Genomic DNA, 19,094 nt, shown 5'->3' on the forward strand with positions numbered 1-19,094 from the left:
CGGGATTGAGACACAGGGGATGAGCCAATCTATGTGGGGTTGTGTTTTTCCCTTCTTTCTTTCTTTCTTTTTACAAGTGAGCTAATGCTGCTGTTAGATTCAGGAAACTGCTTGAGTCCACTGGATAGGAGCCACTGGGCTGCAGCTAGGCGCTGCATGGCAAGGGCACACAGAGCCTGTAGAAGAGAAACAGAAAGGGCTGTTTGTTTGCTTGTGTGGTGCTCCTGCTCCCCCCCCTCCTGCCCCCACAGTGGAAGGAACTGAGTAATCTTCAGTGGGTTGTTTACATTCTGGGGTGGGGGGTGACAGCTGTAGGGAGAAGAAAAGCGTTCCTTTTCCTATTAAAATTTGACCCCATTGGCTAAAATTCACCCCTTCTGGATAATGGAAGTTTCAGTTGATTAAACCACAGATTCAGCTGATTATAGTACACAGCCCTCTTTTTTTCATTCATTCTCTGTAGTCTGTGGGTTGACCCATTTGCAAAGGGTTGGGAATGACAAAAGGTGTATAAGTGCACAGTAGCCAGACAGAAAGAAAGTTTTCTTTGCCTTTCATAATACTAGAACCTGGTATTATCCAATGAATCTCCTACAGTGGGAAGATCCAGGACAGACAAAAGGAAGTATTCCCCCCCCCCCCAGCACATAGTTAAGCTATGTAACTTGCTGTGACAAGATGCAGTGACTTCAGAATATTAGAAGAGCTTTCCTGAATCAGACCAAAGGCCCATCTACTCCAGCTACAGTATCATGTTATCTTGCAGTGGTCAAGAGAAATCCGAAAGCAGGACTTGAGCGCCCGCCACAGCACTCTTTCCCACTCGCAATTCCCCACTGGGATTCAGAACGACCATGGTTAGTTGCCACTGATAGGCTTAACCTCCATTAATTTGTCCAGACCTGCTGAATCCGTCTAATCCTCTTCTAAACGCAGAATTACAATATCTAACTGTATGGCTCTTTCATTCTGCTCTTATCTAAGTTTCCTACAACCCGTTCCTTCCACATTCGCATAATCAAACTCGATGCGACTCTTTTGTTATTCAAGTCTCTAGCAAGGACTCCCCTGCCAGCAGCCCCTCTCTCCGACTGCATCGCCCACCACCCTTTCGCACAGGAAGCGACCCCTCCTCCATTGTCAAAATCGGACCTTTTGAAACTCAGCTCGTCCTTGCCTGGGAAAGCAGAACCCCCCCTCCTTTCTCTGACCAAAAAGGCTTTCCGAAAGAGAGAGCTCCCACCCGCTTGCAGCCATTGGCCACCTCATGGGAACCCAAAGGACGGGGCGGAGTTCTGGGCTGCTTAGAATTGCTCGCCATCCAATCAGAAATGCCTTCTATTGGGAGATTGTTCCCCCCGCCCTCCCCCTGCTTCTCCGCGCGCACGACGCTCACAACTCCGGCTCAGGGATTGGAAGCGGGGCGCAAAAGCCCATCTCCAAAGAGGAGGTTTCGCCGCCCGCCGCCAGCCCTTTAAACAAAGGCTTGGAGGGTTTGCTCAGCGAGCGCCTCTGCCTGCTTCTCTGTTTTTGAGGATAATCTGTGCGTTTTTGGAAGGCGCAAATAGTTTTGTTTTGGGGATCCAGCTCCAAAGTGTCACCGAAACAACATGGAACAGATCTGTGTATTGCAACGCCGGGCGGCAGGAAGCTTCTAACTCGGACCTACAGCCTGACTGGATGTGGAAGTAGTCAGTGGCGCTGATCACCCCACCTTGGGAAGGTGGTCTTTGCTGTGTAAGTTGACTTTTCCGTTTGTTTCTTTGAATTCATTGTTAATTTCGCCTTTTTAAAAAAAGTGACCAGATTTCTAGTACGTCGCCTAGAGAGGTGAAGAAGCGCCTATAAAGAACAGACGAATAAAATCTCTGCTCACCACCACTGTCCTTTTCCTATGATTTCAAACATTTCCTAGTGAGGCCTGATCCGGTGTGTGTCACACAGCGTGATCCTAGGCATATCTACTCAGAAGTAAGTTCTGTTGAGTTCAGTGGGGTGTGCAACAAGGTACGATAAGTGCGGCATCAGACGATCATTTTCAGCCACACCTTTCTGGCGATAAACCCCTCTAATCTCGGCGGTACTTACTTCTGAGTAGACATGCCAAGGGTTCTGATCTAAGGCTCCTGAAACCGATAAGACGACTAATTTATTTCGGCAGGGGTCGCGGTGGGTGTAATCTTTCTGCTTTCATGTCTGAGACTTTTAAGCAACAGTTTTTTATAAGAGGCCCACGAATCTTCTCACCTTGATGTAGCAATACAATCTTCCTTTCTTTTTTTCTTTTGAGAGTGCTTTTAGTTCCAAAGTTTCTGCAAATCTGTGTTTGCTCGCAATAAAAAGATACCACAGTGCACATTTTCTGATTGTGATCACTGAATGGGACTTCAGTCATCACACCACACCCCCATAGCCTCCTTCTCTTTAAATCCCATTAAATATTCTTTTTCTGTTTTTAAAAAATGGAAGTTTGGTATTGCCCCCCCCACACACTTGTTGACTGCTTTACATTTCTGCATTTTTAGTGTAAGTTGGAACAAACACATACATTTACATAGTGCTTTGGCCATCTTCTTTGCAGCTAAAGTGCTAAATCCTTTTAGAAAAGCACAGATTTTAGTTTTAACTCCATGGGTCAACATTAAACAGTAGTTTGGGGTGTCTACGTTTTTACATTTTACATTTCAGCACTCAAAAGACATTCCTGTTATTGTAAAACTTATCTTGTTTTAAATCATATCTTTATTTCTGTGTAAAGTATGATTAAACAGGCAATAGATCTGGACACTTGATTTTTCTTTCATCTGTGTGATTCCACTTAGGTGCATGATAACAGCTGCTATCCAGTGAGTTGTTGTCATTCCAATGGTCAGATAAAATCAGAGTATCATAAAGCACAACTGAAGCAAAAACAAGAGAAATAAAATGTAATAAATGTTTTGAAATGTAATGCTCCTTTATTCCCTAGTAAATTGTTTAGGACTGCTTAACTTAGGATCCAGCCAGAGTTCTGCCCATTTCTTCATTCATTTCTGGGATTTGTATCTTTCCATGTTTGTATTATGAGTGGATTACAGTATTTTATTGTATTACACTGATAATACGAATATTGATAGATACAAACCCCAGAAATGAATGAATGAATGAATGGCTGGATTGTGAGTAAATGTAGCATACAGTAATTATGTATGAAGCCTGAAACTACAGAGCTACAGTTCTCATCACCCTTAACAAACTACAGTTCCCAGGATTCTTTGGGGAAAACCATGTGCTTTAAATGTATGGTGTGGGTTCAACCCAAGTGCAAGACTACCTCCATCAGTTCACTGTTAAGCAACGAGGTGCCAAGTATATTAGCAGCAGGTTATATCTAACCAAGTTCTGCTCAGAACGGACCCATTGAAATTAATTGGCCTAAGCTAGTCAGGTCTACTAATTTCAATTTGTCCACTCTATAACTAACATAGAATACAACCCAGAATCCCAAATCTGTCCTGAGTGCTGATACAAGGAACAAAGATGTGTCCCATCTTGAACTGCTGTGTAGTCTCAAAACACCTCATCACGTGCACAAAGCCTTGATAGATCAAACCAAAGGTTCATCAGGCCCAGAAGTCATATGGTCACAGAAGCCAACCAGATGTTGATCAGACACCCACAAGGAGGTCGTGTTGAGAGCAATAGCTCTCTCCCCACTGTTGACCCACAGTACCTGGTATTCGGAAGCATGGATCTTAAAGGCTATATTTAACCACTGTGACTAGTGGTCATTGATAGCCTCATTGCCGGGCTCCCGTTCCCAAAACACAACAACATGCACACAGGTTTCCATCTGTTTTTGGGTGCTGTTGGGTGATGAATTTGATTTAAGATGGCAGACTGAACCTTTCCAAACAGCACTGATTTTTTGGTTTTGAATTCCTGAGCGACACCAACTTGTCATCTATAATGCTGTCAAACTACTGAGCATCAGAAGGGTTATTTCTGCTCAAAGTATGTTATGTTTAATATAAATATTTTCTCATTGTATATAAATACAATGGATGGTGGAACTAGAAGGATGGGGAAGTTCAGAGTTCAAAATCTGCTCAGGATATCCTCTTGTCTGGGTATTCTTCATTGCTTTTCTCCTTAGTGAACTGCAGGGAATAAAGCAGGAAGCTAACTGGATTGCTCTGGATTGATTTCAGAGCTTGCAGAAATAGCCAAAAACGAGCAAGAAACCCAGATTGATTTCAGAGAATATCTTGGTTTCCTCTTCTGCTTCTAAAGCAGACCTCTTTCCTAGGGGAAGGGCCATAGTGCAGTGGTAGATCTTTTGCATGCAGAGGGTCCCAGGTTTAACCCCAGGCATCTCCAGGTAGTTCTGGGTATGTCCCTTGACTGAAGCCTTAGAGAACAGCTGTCATTCTGTCTATAGAATACTGAGCTAGATGGACTTGGTACAAGGTAGCTTTCCTGTTTTCCTAGTTTTAAGTTACTTGGTAAACTCAATTGCTTGCCTTTCAGGTGGAGGAATCAAATGCTTTTTCTCTCCTTTTCCTTTAAGAAAAAAAGGGGGTGTATTATCATTGCAATGGTCATATTGTATTGAATTTCTATGAACATTCAGTTTTGCTAGTGAGTAGTTGAGCAAGGGGAAATGGTGGAAGATGGATAAAGGTTACTTGGCTGTTGTAACTGTCTTTAATTCAGAAGGGTTTAAGGACATAGAATTGACTATCTGGATGGTTACCAATTCCAGATTACCTTGATCTTCAACACACAGAATTCATAGGATAGCTGTGAGTGGCATTAATATTAGACTGTTTGCTTTGGAATTGTTGGCCTTAATGAATGGTTTTGAGAACTATGATGCAGCTTGTAATGGGCAGACCAGACATGAATTTTATCTTGTATTCTAGTGCTGCATAGTTATTTTCTCCCCTAGCTATCTGGAAATGAGTGGGTGGGGGTGGGGCGATAGAAGCAAGCTGCATCAGAATTGTGGGAAGAAGAGAGATACTTGTTCCCTGATTACTGCTGCCTCCACTTGCCTCCCTGTAAGTTCCTTGGGGCAGAGGTCTGCTGTTCTTGTATTCTGTAAAGCACCATGTATCGTACATTGATGATGTGTGTGTGTGTGTTTATATAGTGTGTTTTATATAGTGTGTGTAGGGGGGAAGGTTTGGGTAATCGTCAGCCATCTGAAGGATTCATGGGGTATCAGTGTCAATAATGAATTGCATTTTGTTTACCAACTATGTTAAATCGTATTTTAAAAATATGCACATTTTCTATGTGCGTAACAATGCAAATGGCATAATTACCGTAGCAAAGAAAAGAGTCCTTAGTTTAAAGAAATCCCTTTAAAACATAAGAAAAGCCCTGCTGGATCAGACCAAAGAATCATCTAGTACTCCTGCATTATGTTCTCGCAGGAGCCAGCCAGTTAGAAATGGTATAATACTGCTTTAAATGTATAGTGCAGATGTGACCTCTGACTCCCCTTCTGGTGTCACTCAACTACTTGAGTTTGGTATTTGAAGGAGTGATTGGACATTTGGAAATCTCCTGTTTGTGTCTCTGTCCTATCTGAAACTGGGGGTGGGAGATGTGGGCTAGGAGAGTTATGTTTGATTTGGTAGGTCACAAACTGTGCATTTCCAGCTTACCAAATCTGCAGATTTTCCTTGGCAAAAGTTTTCCAATCACTCATTGGAACAGCAAGGAAATAAAAACAAGTGCAGGTAATTCCTTAACAAAAGTAGTACAAATGGAATAATGGGCCTTTTTCATCAGTGCTCTTGTGGGGGGGAAAGTCCAGATGAGAGTTGTGTGTGGCAGATCTAAGGATGATTTGTCAGCAAGTCCTTTGAGAGCCAGCTTTCGAATGTAATATTTATTTCCTTTCAAATGCACAGCCTGCAGAAACCAAAAAGGTAAGAGCTGTAGGGCAGCTGGGGTTTGTTTTATATAACTAATGCACATATTTATTCAACTGGACATATGCAAATTTATGTTTTAAGTCTGCATAAATGCAAGTACTCATAAAGCTGAGCCCAAATTTAGATGCATAACCAGAAAGATTGGGAATCCCCCCCCTTTTTTTAAATGAAGCTGTTAAAAAGAAAGAAATAGGCTTATGCTTAAAAAGATTTCTTTTTCTTTTATAAAAAATTGCAAGTTCCTGCATTGATCCATTGGGTGAATATACACGCACACAAAAGCAACAGTACTTTTAAAAGGATTGACTGAAAGGTCACAAGGAAATGAGTGAGCATCTTGAGATCATCAGAACACAAGTTTGATTAATCTAAAAAAATGTGATTTATTTTTTTATCCCAATAAGCTATATTCCTCACTGTTGCAGTGTTGCTTTATGGATTTTTGGAGAAATAAAGGCCCCATATGCAGCATGTATGATAACACAGTTACATTAAACGGTAGGTGCAAAGAACTGCAGTTTTTTAAGGGTGAAGAAAGTGGTTAGAGGAGACCCCTATTCCCACCACAGAGCTACAGTTTCCAGAGTAGTTTTACCACCCCCACTAAAAAAATGCTTATGGGTGCTCTCATTTTCCTGTTCATATTGAAATAAGGCCAAAGTTAGATTCACAAAATGTTTAGGGGTATGCGTCCCCCTGTGTCCCCCCAGAGAAAAGCACTGAGTTTAACAGTCAATCCCTCTTCCTAGGGAACTCTGTGAATTGCAACTCTTTGAGGTGAAGACAGATCTCCTAAAAACTCTCAGCACCCTTAAGAAATATAGGTCCCAGGATTTGGTGGGGTGCGGAGGAGCCACGGCTGTTTAAAGGGATATAATAGTGCTTTAAATGTATACAGCAGATGGGACCACGGTCAACAATGGGGGGTCTTATGATAGAAGGGAACTTGGGTTATATTGAGAGATACATTGCAAGATAGCTTAGTTGGTAGAGCACGAGACTCTTAATCTCAGGGTTGTGGGTCCAAGCCCCACGTTGGGTGAAAGATTCCTGCATTGTAGGGAGGGACTAGATGATCCCTGTGGTCCCTTCCAATTGTGTGATCCTATGAATTATCTGATCACTCAGCTTATTGGCTAAGATGATTCCCTGAGGTCGCCCAGTAAGCTTCATGGCTGGCTTGAGCTGGAACCCAGTTCTTTCCAGGTCTTCTCCAATACTGTAATACTATACCATATTGCTGTTAATATCATCATTCCTGTATAGTGCTATCACCTCTCCACTGACATGAACAATGAATATTTTACAGGTCTGTGGAGCTCAACACCTATAACACCTGACAATTGGCCATTCTGACAAGGACTGATGGGAGTTGTAGTCCAAAACATTTGATAGCCAAAGGTTGGAGGATGCAGATCAGGCATAGGCAAACTCGGTCCTCCAGATGTTTTGGGACTACAACTCCCATCATCCCTGACCACTGGTCCTGTTAGCTTGGGATGATGGGAGTTGTAGTCCCAAAACATCTGGAGGGCCGAGTTTGCCTATGCCTGATGCAGATGTACACTGTGCATATCATACATACCATTACAGTAATGTGCACTCTGTATGGTTGGCTAGTGTTCTTGATGCAGGGATGGGAAACCTGTGTCTTACCAACATTTCTGACCATTGGGGCTGCTGCAACTTTCCGAAGGGTCACCAGTTCCCCAACCCTTAATGACAATGAGGCCGAAGTGAGGAGCAGCTTCATAGTTTACAACCCGTACTCATACAGCACAATGCTGTGTGTTTTTACACAGAGGTATGTCCCTCTGAGTCCATTGGATTGTATCCCAACTCTAGCCCTATTTAGAGTAAATCCACTGAAATTAAGGGGCATGCCTAATTGAAGTCTGGGTAGGACTTAGTTAAGATTTCCTTCCAAATCAGCATGTTTAAGATTGTAGCAATCTTAAACAAACTGATTAGGAAATAAATTCCATTGGATTTAGTGGGACTTACTTCTGAGTAAACACATAGAGGACCAAACTGCATACTGTTATTTTATCAGATTTAGCTTGTTCTTGAATTTTAAAGAGGGGGAAGGACGTTAAGTACAAGATAAGTACAGTGGTACCTTGGTTTTCGGATGTCTCAAAAGTTGAATGTTTCGGCTTTTAAATGCCGAAAACCTGGAAGTAACTGCTTCGTTTTTTTAATGCTTTTTGGAAGTTGAACATGCCATGTGGCTTTCATATTGAGTTTTCCAGACATAAATGCTTCCCGAAATGCCTGCTTCAGTTTTCAAATGTTTTGGAAATCGAATGGTCTTCCAGAACGGATTGCGTTCAAAAACCAAGGTTTCACTGTATTTGTTATTTCCTGGCTCCACATATAAGTTTAATACAGATTGTACCTTGAAAACTTGTTGGATCTGATTTACAGAAGCAAAATAAGCTATTGGGCAGAGTGAGATGCAGTGGATGCTGTGAGACAGGGAACAGCAGCAAGGTGTCAGAGTGCAAGTGTGTGCCTTTCCTTTTATATGCCTCCTACCTCAGAATTGAGGGATGCGGGTGGCGCTGTGGGTTAAACCACAGAGCCTAGGACTTGCCGATCAGAAGGTCGGCGGTTCAAATCCCTGCGACGGGGTGAGCTCCCGTTGCTTGGTCCCTGCTCCTGCCAACCTAGCAGTTCGAAAGCACGACAAAGTGCAAGTAGATATTTATCTACTTTATAGATTCATCTACTTTATATTTATAGGTACTGCTCTGGCGGGAAGGTAAACGGCGTTTCTGTGCGCTGCTCTGGTTCGCCAGAAGCGGCTTAGTCATGCTGGCCACATGACCCGGAAGCTGGACGCCGGCTCCCTCGGCCAATAAAGCGAGATGAGTGCCGCAACCCCAGAGTCGGTCACGACTGGACCTAATGGTCAGGGGTCCCTTTACCTTTACCTTACCTCAGAACTGAAGCAAAACGGTGTGAATTTCCTGCTTGGCAGGGGGTTGGACTCGCTGGCCCTTGTGGTCTCTTCCAACTCTATGATTCTATGAATTTTTCCAGAGAACTCTTGAAATTGCCTAAGATTTGCTATTTCTGAAGCCATACGAAAAGAGGAGGAATTTGTCATTTTATGTGGTTCCAGGCTCCTGACTAATGGTTCCTTTTGTCAAAAGCATCCTGGGTCAGATGTTAGATCATGGACTCTTGGACTCAAGGGCATATAACGCTCCTGCCAAAACAAGGTACGGATTTGGAATCGGTCTCAAATTATAGACCCATTTCATTGTTAAATTCCGATTATAAAATTTACGCAGGATTATTGGCTAATAGGTTGAAAAAAATTATAGGAAAAATAGTACATAAAAATCAGGCTGGATTTGTGGAAGGTAGACAAATAAAGGATAATATCAGAAATATAATAGACATAATGGAATATCTACAAGTAAGAAGAGACAAACAAGCAGCCCTGATTTCAATAGATGCGGAGAAGGCTTTCGACAAAATCTCATGGGAATTTATGAAAAAACTATTAAAAGAATTGTGTCTAGGTGAAAAATTCCAAAAAGGTATAAATGCAATATATAACCAACAGAAAGCAAAAATTATTATTAATGGAGAGTTTGGAGAAGAAATCAACATCTTTAAAGGTACAAGACAAGGATGCCCCCTATCCCCAATGTTATTTATAATAGTATTAGAGGTTCTATTAAAGAAAATAAGGCAGGACAACCAAATAAGAGGAATAGCAGTTGGTGAAAAAAGATATAAGTTAAGAGCCTTTGCAGACGATGTTATGATCACAACAGAAAATCCCCTACAATGTACACCTAGAATATTGGAATGCATAAACGAATATGGCAGATTAGCAGGATTCAAATTAAACTATGGGAAAACCAAAATACTAGTGAAAAATATGGAAGAAAAAGATAAAGTGAAATTACAAGAAATTACAGGATTGGAAATTAAAAAGAAAATAAGGTATCTTGGAATAAATTTAACAACAAATACTATAGACTTAAGTAATGAGAACTATGGGAAAACATGGAGTGAAATAAAAAATGACTTGCAAGTATGGGGAAAATTAAATCTTTCCTTACTAGGGAAAATATCGGTAATAAAGATGAACATATTACCAAGGATGATGTTTTTATTTCAAAGTATCCCAATACTAGGAGGAGATAAATGTTTTAATAACTGGAAAAGAGATTTGGCTAAATTCATATGGTCAGGGAAAAAGCCAAGAATAAAACACAAAATAATGATAGATAAGAAGGAGAGAGGAGGATTTGGTCTCCCAGATATGGAGTTATATCATGATGCGGTGGGTCTGACCTGGCTAAAGGAATGGATCAAATTAGATGACTCGGATGTATTGGATTTAGAGGGAGTAGAGACGAGATTTGGATGGCATGCCTATTTAATAGATGAAAAAGTGAGAGTACATAAAGGCTTCCTAGGGCATATAATCAGAAAATCTATATATAAAATATGGGAGAAATATAAAAGACTCTTAGAACTGAAAACTCCCTGGTGGGCATCGCCAGCAGAAATTGTTGCAGTGAAAAAATTAAATATGAAAGAAAATTGGGCTACCTATAAAACTGTATTAAAGGAAGAAAACAGAGAATTGGAATTAAAGGACTACACAGAAATTAAAGCTCATATTAGTGATTGGTTCCAATATATTCAAATTAAGTATAGATTAGCAAAAGACAAAAAGTTAGGATTTGAAAAAGAAATATCAAAATTCGATAAATATTTAATACAAGAAAAATAAAAAAATATATCTAAATTGTATAATCTGATTTTAGAGTGGGAAACAAAGGATGAATTGGTTAAAGCATCAATGATTAAATGGGCGCAAGATATTGGGGAAAATATTATGTTTGAACAATGGGAAAAATCGTGGAAAGAAGATATGAAATTCACCATGTGTTATATACTGAAAGAAAATTACCTTAAAATGCAACACAGATGGTATCTAACACCTGAAAGAATAGCAAAAATGAATAAAAACTGTAGCGATATCTGCTGGCGATGCAACACGGGAAAAGGTACTATGATACATATATGGTGGAATTGTTTAAACATCAAACAATTTTGGGAAATAATATATAATGAAATGAAAAAAATGTTTAGATACTCATTTAGGAAAACACCAGAAGGTTTTCTATTGGGAATAGTACCAGGAAGCCTAAAGGAAGAAGATAAGACCTTATATTTATACGCAACAGTAGCAGCAAGGCTATTGATTGCAAAAAACTGGAAAAGTGGTATAATACCGACAAAAACAGAGTGGCTTGCCAAATTATTGGAGTATTACAATATATCCAAAACAATGGAAGAAATTGGAAGGATTTCAAAAGAAAAGATAGATAGGGACTGGAAGGTGTTTAAAAGATACTTGCAAAATCATATCGAAAAATCAGAACTCCTATTAGAATAAACAAGTTCGTTTCAAATACTGAAATATCAAATAAGATGGAAAACAATGTGTAATAGAAAAAGAAGTATGAAATTAGGGTAAAGGTGTGTGAAAGAAAGTAATAGAAGTGGAAAGAAATTGTAATTGAGTAGATTGGAAGTCAAACACAAAGGTGGGGTGAAGGGTTGGTGGATGGTGATGGGGAAAGGAACTATTTGTGGGATTGAGTGTAAGTATGTTTGAACATTTTTAAGGATTGTATGAAATGTATGTTTGTATGCTTGTATATGTGTATTAATGATGAATTTAAATATATATAATATATTTATATATTATTATTAAAAAAAGAGAGAGATGTTAGATCATGTATTACAACAGGATACAAGCCACTGGAATGTCTTCTGTTTCTCCCACTGCAGATGTTTGCCTCCTGTAGCCGTTCTGCAGGGCCCCAAACCACTTCTGCCAGTGTTGCCTTTTGCGTGCTTTATCTGCATGTGACTTACCTGCCCACTCCAGGGACAAAGATCAAGCTCTGCATCCTTGGATACTTTCGTTTGCCAAAACTGAAGTTTCCATGAGTCCCCTGCTTTCTTTAAGCTGACTCCTTTCAGCGTAATATTCCCAGCACTGTCAGACAGTGTCAGACAGCACGACATGGAGATGACTTTGAGGTTTAACCTGCAAAACATGCTCTTTCCGGCTCGCTGTGGTCCTTCCCCAAATAGAACCAAGTACTATGTCGGACACCAAATATAATAGAACCTAGAAATGTTCTTTGAAATGACAACTGCTTTAGAAGGCAAAGAACACACAGGTGAAACAGGAAATACCTGGGTTTTTTTAAATGCACACATGCTATACAGCACAAGGGCCATATTCCCTTCAGGGCAACTTCCCAGGAGTCAGCTGTGGGCAAGGCCAGAGGAAAAAGTGACTGGAGCAACAAATGCAAATTTCATCTTTGTACAATAGGCTAACTCACATTCCCCTCTCCATCCTCTATGCAGGCAAGCAAGAGGCATTATCAGAGTTCAAGGATACATTCCAGCCAAGAGCATGTGAAAAACAACATTGAAGGACTGGGTGATTAGGAGTGGTTTGTTGAGGTGATGTGGTTGGAAGACTTCTGAGGGCCAGAGAAAGAGACCAGAAATGTTGATTAGGTTCCCTGCCCAAGGTTCCTGTCTCCTGGAATACAGCATCATTTCCCACACTGTTGTTCTCCAGATATCGCTGGGCTACAACACCTGTTGGCCCCAGTCGGCATGTATGCTTGAATCCAACTCATACACAGAGAAAACCCATTGAAATCAATAGACACGACTAATGTAAGTCCATGGATTTCATTGGGTCTATTCTGAGTATTACTTAGTTGGATTCAGTCCAGAGAGTCTGGCCCCCATCTGCACAATATCATGCCACTTTAAACAACCATATCTTTGTCACAAAGAATCCTGGGAGGTGTTGTTTGCTAAGGGTGCTGTGAGTTGTGAGGAGACCTCTATTCCCCTCACAAAATCAGATCCCAGAGTGGTTTAGCAGTGAATCCCTCTTACCAGGGAACTCTTTGAGGAGAAGAGTCTCCTTAGCACCTGTAACTAACTTCCCACAATTATTTGGGGGATGTTTTATATAAATTGGGAGGTACTAAGACTAAGTATTTGAGAACTGATTGCTTTTTCCTTTCTGGTTTCCCCCAGGAGAATGGCACCCATCACACCTGTGTGGCAACAAGCATTCAGTCAATATCACTGGAATATGCTCCTTAAGGCGAGCAGGGCTTCCTGACTTTCATTGCATGGATTCCACTTAATTTGGCTTTGCAAAGTGCAGAGCTGTAATGGGGAATCACAGCAACAACCACACATGCATGACGGATGATTCCTTCAAGTACAACCTCTATGGAGCTGTCTACAGCATGGTGTTCATCCTTGGCTTGATCACCAACTGTGCTTCCTTGTTCGTATTCTGCTGCCGCATCAATATGCGATCTGAGACCACCATTTTCATGACCAACCTGGTGGTCTCTGACTTACTCTTCGTCTTCACTCTTCCATTCAAGATCTTCTACAACTTCAACAGGCACTGGCCCTTTGGAGACCTTTTGTGCAGGATCTCAGGGACAGCCTTCCTGACCAACATCTACGGGAGTATGCTGTTCCTCACATGCATCAGTGTTGACCGCTTCCTCGCCATCGTATACCCATTCCGATCTCGCACCATTAGGACAAGGAAGAATACTGCGATTGTGTGCATGGGTGTGTGGATTCTCGTCCTCAGCGGAGGGATCTCAGCATCCTTGTTCTCCACCACCAACACTTACAACACTAGTACAACGTGTTTTGAAGGCTTTTCCAAAAGCATATGGAAGACCTACTTGTCCAAAATTACAATATTTATTGAAGTGGTTGGCTTTCTTATTCCCTTGCTGCTCAACCTCATTTGTTCATCACTGGTCCTGAGGACCCTCCGGAAACCTGCCACGCTTTCCCAGATTGGCACCAACAAAGAGAAAGTGCTGAAGATGATTGTAGTACATTTGGCCATCTTCCTGGTGTGTTTTGTGCCTTACAACTCCATCCTTTTCTTGTATGCCCTTGTGCGTTCTCAGGCCATAGCAAATTGTTTCTTGGAGAGATTTGCAAGGACATTCTATCCAATCACGCTGTGCATCGCCACTCTGAACTGCTGCTTTGACCCTTTCATCTACTACTTCACATCAGAGTCTTTCCAGAAATCTTTCTACATAACCCCCCACCTCAAAACTGACTCTCTTTTCAAAACTGAAACTCCCTTAACAAAGATTGCCCTACCGGTGATGCAGGATGAGATGAGCGACCAAGCCATTACAAAGGGGGGAGAGTTGACATCAGAATCAAATTTCTGAGTCTGAGATTTTTGCACTGACAGGAGGCTGAGAATTGGACTTCAGAGGAAACTCTACATAACTCACTGTCTGGGAGAAGGGAATGGGGATGAGAGTTGAGAACCACAGGGAAGCGTTTTACATATGTGTGTATGTACGCAGCCAGTTGGGTGCTCATTCTGCCTTCGGAAACCTTATCATATCTTAACTCAAATAACACTGTCGTTTTGTATGATTTGCTTTTGAAGCTATGAAATAATAAAATATTTCACTTTGCCTTGGGGTTGTTTTTTTTTAAACTACAGCTGATTATTGTTATTTGGGGTTCATGCACAATTTCCAACATTTGGCGTTCTAGTAAGTTATTTTTCTATGTATTTCTTGCCTTCCAAGGAGTCTTGCTTTGAATCTCCACTAATTTTGCCTCTAGTGAAAGGGCTCTGAAGCATCCTCTGGTGGCATCAAAGGGCAGCATGAAATATATGGGGGAAGGTGTTCTTTCAGGTTCTCCCAGCAATGCCAGTTGGTTGGAGGAACTGGTCATTACTCCGCATCGGAATGGTTTAGGAAAGGACCCAAATAGGTTTCTTGGTGGTTTGCAAGTATTAAACACAAGTACACAAGCATTAAAATTGAAGGTACATCTGAATATTATTACCTCCACATTAATTAATATGCTACTATCCTGCCCTTTTTTCAGTCTGGAGCACAATTTCATGAAGAGCAACAATAAAAGACAACCATATACCAGTAAAAGACATAATTAAACCAGATAATCAAATAACATACCATAAGCAGCAACAACAGTATCTGCTACTCAAAAAATAATTATAGCAGGATAAGTGAGCTTATGGTGCATTTGAATCGGGGTCTTCTTGCACTGCAGGTGCAAGAATATACAGATATCCCCAGGATGGGCATGTCCCAACAGCAATTCTTCCCTCTGCTCACATTACTCAAATTCTTACAATTATCTCTTTGTTTGTTTTACTCAAACCTGAACATTTCACATTCAACCTACAGAGGTTAAATCTGAGGGTGCTTGGGAGGAATGTGAGAACATATTCCTGTGATTTTTGAAACCTTACCCCTCTCACTCTCTCTGACTGAGTTTGGTTGGGGACATACTGGTCATAAAGTTTTAAATCCCAAAAGTAAATTATTGTGAAATAATTTTGCAATTTAATATATTTTTCTAGAAAAAGAGGTGCCGGAACTCACCATGAACACCTCCCTTGTTCTCTTAGGATGGCAATGGCACTCACCTGAGAGGTGCTAGTGCCAAGGTCTGGTGAGTTCCAGCTGAAAAAAAGCCCTGAATAACAGTACTAAATTTTGGATGAATTGTGCCTAGTTTCTTCTTCTTTTCTAAGGCGGTAAGGTCAAAGGGAAGGAGCTAGACAAAGAATGATCCAAGAAGTCCTCAATGGCAGAACAGGCGGGTGATAACTAGTGGTATGTTACAACTGCCTAGTTTACAAGAGGAAAGGCCCAAGAAGATACTTTGCACGGAGTTAGGTCAAGGACCCATTTGTCTTTGGTGCTGCCCCTTCTAGAAAGCCAATGCTTCTCAGAGCCCAGGCTGAGAACTGACTCAGCCCTGCTCCATAGAGCAGTGGGTGTGGGGAACCTGTGGCTTTCCAAATGTTCTTGGACTCCAGCTCCCATGAGCCCCAGCCTGTATGGCCAATAGTTAGGGATGGTGTGAATTCCTAGTCCAATAACACCTGGATGGCTGGATTCCTGTCTTAAAGGATACCGGCAACTGTTCTGGGGCCTTGCATGTGTAAGTGGAATTGCACAAAATGGAGAACACCCTCTAAATAGCCTTTAAAACCCTTTCTGATGTGCTCTCTCCAAATCAGACCAAAAATATTGTATCACAAAAATATCCATGACTAGAGTTGAAACTCTAAGACTGGCAGGATGTGCAGCAAAGCGGCGGCGGCGGCAGCTGCTATGCTACCCTGCAAATCAGCTGTTAGGCGGAGAGGCTGAGCAGCCTAAAGAAAGCTCCACTGTGCCTCAGGTCTCTTCAGGGCTTCCTCTACCCTTTCTGATGTCCTCTTTGGGCTCCAGGGAGGGCCTCCTTGAGAGCCCCAAGGACTCTCCAGCTCTCCTGACATTTCTGGATTTGAAATGAATTATTTAATTATCTCCCAGCACCACACATGTACAGAGTCAAAACTGAGTCGACTATGCGTAAGTGGGGGAGGGATGCCTGCATACAGGAAGCAGGGCTGGAGCAGATCTCTGCCTGGGACAACAGAGAACCAAAAATAAAAATTTTAACTGGAGGTATCTGAGACTGTATTTGGGGAAATTTGTACATGGAAAGCATGTGTTCTCATCACTGAGCTATGCCTGTCACCTCAAAGGCAGGGAGCTCGGACTCTGGGTGCACATATGATACCTGTTGTCATTACAGTCTTTGAAGTTACAAAGGAATCCTTGCCGGGAGCAAAGAGCTCTGTGTTCGCACCGAAGCGTACTACCCTGCCTTGCCAGCACAGCTGGTTTAGTAAGCAGTATAATAATGCAGTTGTTGTTAAATGTTGTGTTTACTTCGTTGCAAACCAACCTGAAAATTATTATAGGGCAGCACAGTAATACTTTTAATTAAAATATGTAAATGAACAACATATAAAGCATACTACCACAGAATTTTATTTTATTTTAAATAGCATGCATTTCATTTTATCCACACCACTGTTTGCCCGGCTGCTTTTCCCTGGGAAAAAGAGACCCTTTCCCCCAGCTGGAAAAGCTGTGCATGTTATGTGGATGTGTTCATATGATGATGCATCTTTAGCCATGCTTATGCTTTAAATAGGTTCTAAGTCACTTGGAGAGCTTTTGTGTCACAAGTGAGGGACAAGTTCATTCATTAATAATGACCATAGTAGTAGTAGTAGTAGTAGTAAGGCAACTTCCCCCACCCCATCCAGCTGATTGGAATTGTAACCTAAAACAGCTGAAGGGTGTCAGGTTGGAGGAGGACGACAAAACCCTACTGCCTCTCAGGCTACATTTGCACTATACATTTAGAGCATTCTTGTGGCCCTTTAAACAATCATGGCTTCCCCCAAAGGATTCTGGGAGTTCCTAGAAACTCTCAGCACCCTTAACAAACTACAGCTCCCAGAATTCTTTGGGGGAGCCATGCCTGTTTAAAGCAGTATTGTAGTGCTTTAAATGTTTGCTGTGAATGTCACCTCAGCAAATTTTAAACTCTCATTCCTAGAACTGAACAAGTTCAGCAGCCTGGAAGCAGGAGTCAATTGCTCCCATTCTCAATTGCCTTGAAAGTGTTTGGCAGCAGTGAAGCCTATAGATTTACTGTAGGGAGGAAAAGTTTGAGAATTATCCCTGGTGGTTTTATCACAGGCAAAACCTAAATGGAAACTGCAGTTCAACCCTGAATGGGAGGAAACAAAAAGACCTAGGATTTCACCCAGCTAATTCCTCCTCAGGGTAGACCAGTTTAAATCAGTGGGTCTACTTAATTGCAGTGGGTCTGCTCTGAGTAGGGCTTGGTTGGATGCATCCCTGATGCCACCGCTCTCTGTGTATAAATCCCACTGTTAAATAGCCTTTCCACACACACCCCTCTCTTCTTTTCATGCATATGTGATTCTTGAGTTACATGCCAAAGCTTGAGCTCTTCTGGTGCCAAAACCCTGTTCTGAGTTAATGAAAGTAGCAAAGCTGCTCTAAATGTACAGAAAAAGCAGAGCGCCTAGTAGGCCAAAGTTGAAAGTAAAGAAGAGGGAGGGAGGGAGGGACGGAGGGGTGTCTGCATTGCACATGATTCCAGAGAGTTTCATGTTCTAGAAGACACCTTGACAGGTTTGGGGGTGTGTTTTTGAGTGTGTTTTTTTAAAGGGGTGTGTTTCTTTCATGCACTTGGAACAAACCACAGTCTAGTCTTCTTAATGGAAAGTTGAAAGTAAGGAAGGAAAATTGGTTTGCAACTGGATCGTCTCCAGGATGCTCATACATAAGCTGTCTCTAACCTGAGCATAATGCTTCCTCTTTCTCCCTCTCTCTCTTTTGGAGGGCAACTCACTGCCAAAGCTTACAACCTTTCTGTTTGCAGTTTAGCAAGCCAAGAGCTGTGGTCAGTTTTCTCACGTAAAATGCAAGGCTGTCATTGTTTGCCAAAAGCTGTAAACCTAGATGGTGGGGGTTTCTTGTTTTTGTTTTTTTTTAAAAAGGAAATTCAACACCTTTGCTCTATAGATTTATCTAGAGATCATTTGCTAAGATGGAGATTTACAGCACACATGGCAAGACGTGTGTGTGTGTGTGTGTGTGTGTGTGTGTGTTGAGAGGAATGCATATGCATGTTTGCTCTGTATGTGTTTGTGTGTGTACAAATAACCAATTATGCATTCATAGCAAGAGGAGGAAAGCTTAGGAAAATGGATTCACAGTTTGGGCAGCTTACAGAAAACTGGGTCCCCCCACTTTCTCTAACAAAGAACCATTGTTAGCAAAATGGGCAAAAACAGAAACATTAGTTTAAGTGCACAAGTGCGCAGTGAGAGTGATGTGTTTATATAGTTCTGCTGTAACTGCTGAGAAGAGAAAATTGAGAGAAAACGCTCAGGGAGATTCGGAACATTCTGTTTGCTTTATACTTTTATACATTAAGGTTTTACATAATTTTATTCAGATTTGCATAAATTCATTTTATTGCATTCCATTTCACTTTATTTTAATATTTGCTAAAATAGGAACTTTCCTCCCCCCCCTTTTTATAGGGACATGTCTGCCAAGAAAATTGACATCTTAAACTTAAGATATTTCTGAGATAACTATTGATGCCACCCTGTGTAGCTTTCACACTGTTACAAGCTTTTATTTTATGATGGTCTGATGACTA

At 41.4% G+C, this 19,094-nt stretch overlaps 1 protein-coding gene across 3 annotated transcripts; it reads left to right on the forward strand.

Annotated features, from left to right (window-relative positions):
• The first annotated feature begins 1,375 nt into the window (after positions 1-1,375).
• Positions 1,376-14,482, forward strand: LPAR4 (lysophosphatidic acid receptor 4). Of its 3 annotated transcripts, XM_081180198.1 has the most exons (3): positions 1,376-1,737; positions 5,904-5,921; positions 13,041-14,482. In XM_081180198.1, exon 3 carries the CDS (start codon positions 13,181-13,183, stop codon positions 14,225-14,227), a length of 1,047 nt encoding a protein of 348 aa, XP_081036324.1. In that variant the 5' UTR covers positions 1,376-1,737; positions 5,904-5,921; positions 13,041-13,180; the 3' UTR covers positions 14,228-14,482. The 3 variants fall into 3 exon arrangements, with proteins under 3 accessions (XP_081036324.1, XP_081036323.1, XP_081036325.1); XM_081180197.1 differs by lacking the exon at positions 5,904-5,921; XM_081180199.1 differs by lacking the exons at positions 1,376-1,737; positions 5,904-5,921 and adding an exon at positions 5,607-5,729.
• Positions 14,483-19,094: the final 4,612 nt, after the last annotated feature.

Source organism: Podarcis bocagei (assembly GCF_964188305.1).
Source record: "Podarcis bocagei genome assembly, chromosome: Z".
Lineage (NCBI taxonomy): Eukaryota > Metazoa > Chordata > Lepidosauria > Squamata > Lacertidae > Podarcis > Podarcis bocagei.

Coding starts and splice junctions, on each gene's coding strand:
- LPAR4 (XM_081180198.1), top strand. CDS start 13,181: ATGGGGAATCACAGCAACAACCACACATGCATGACGGATGATTCCTTC.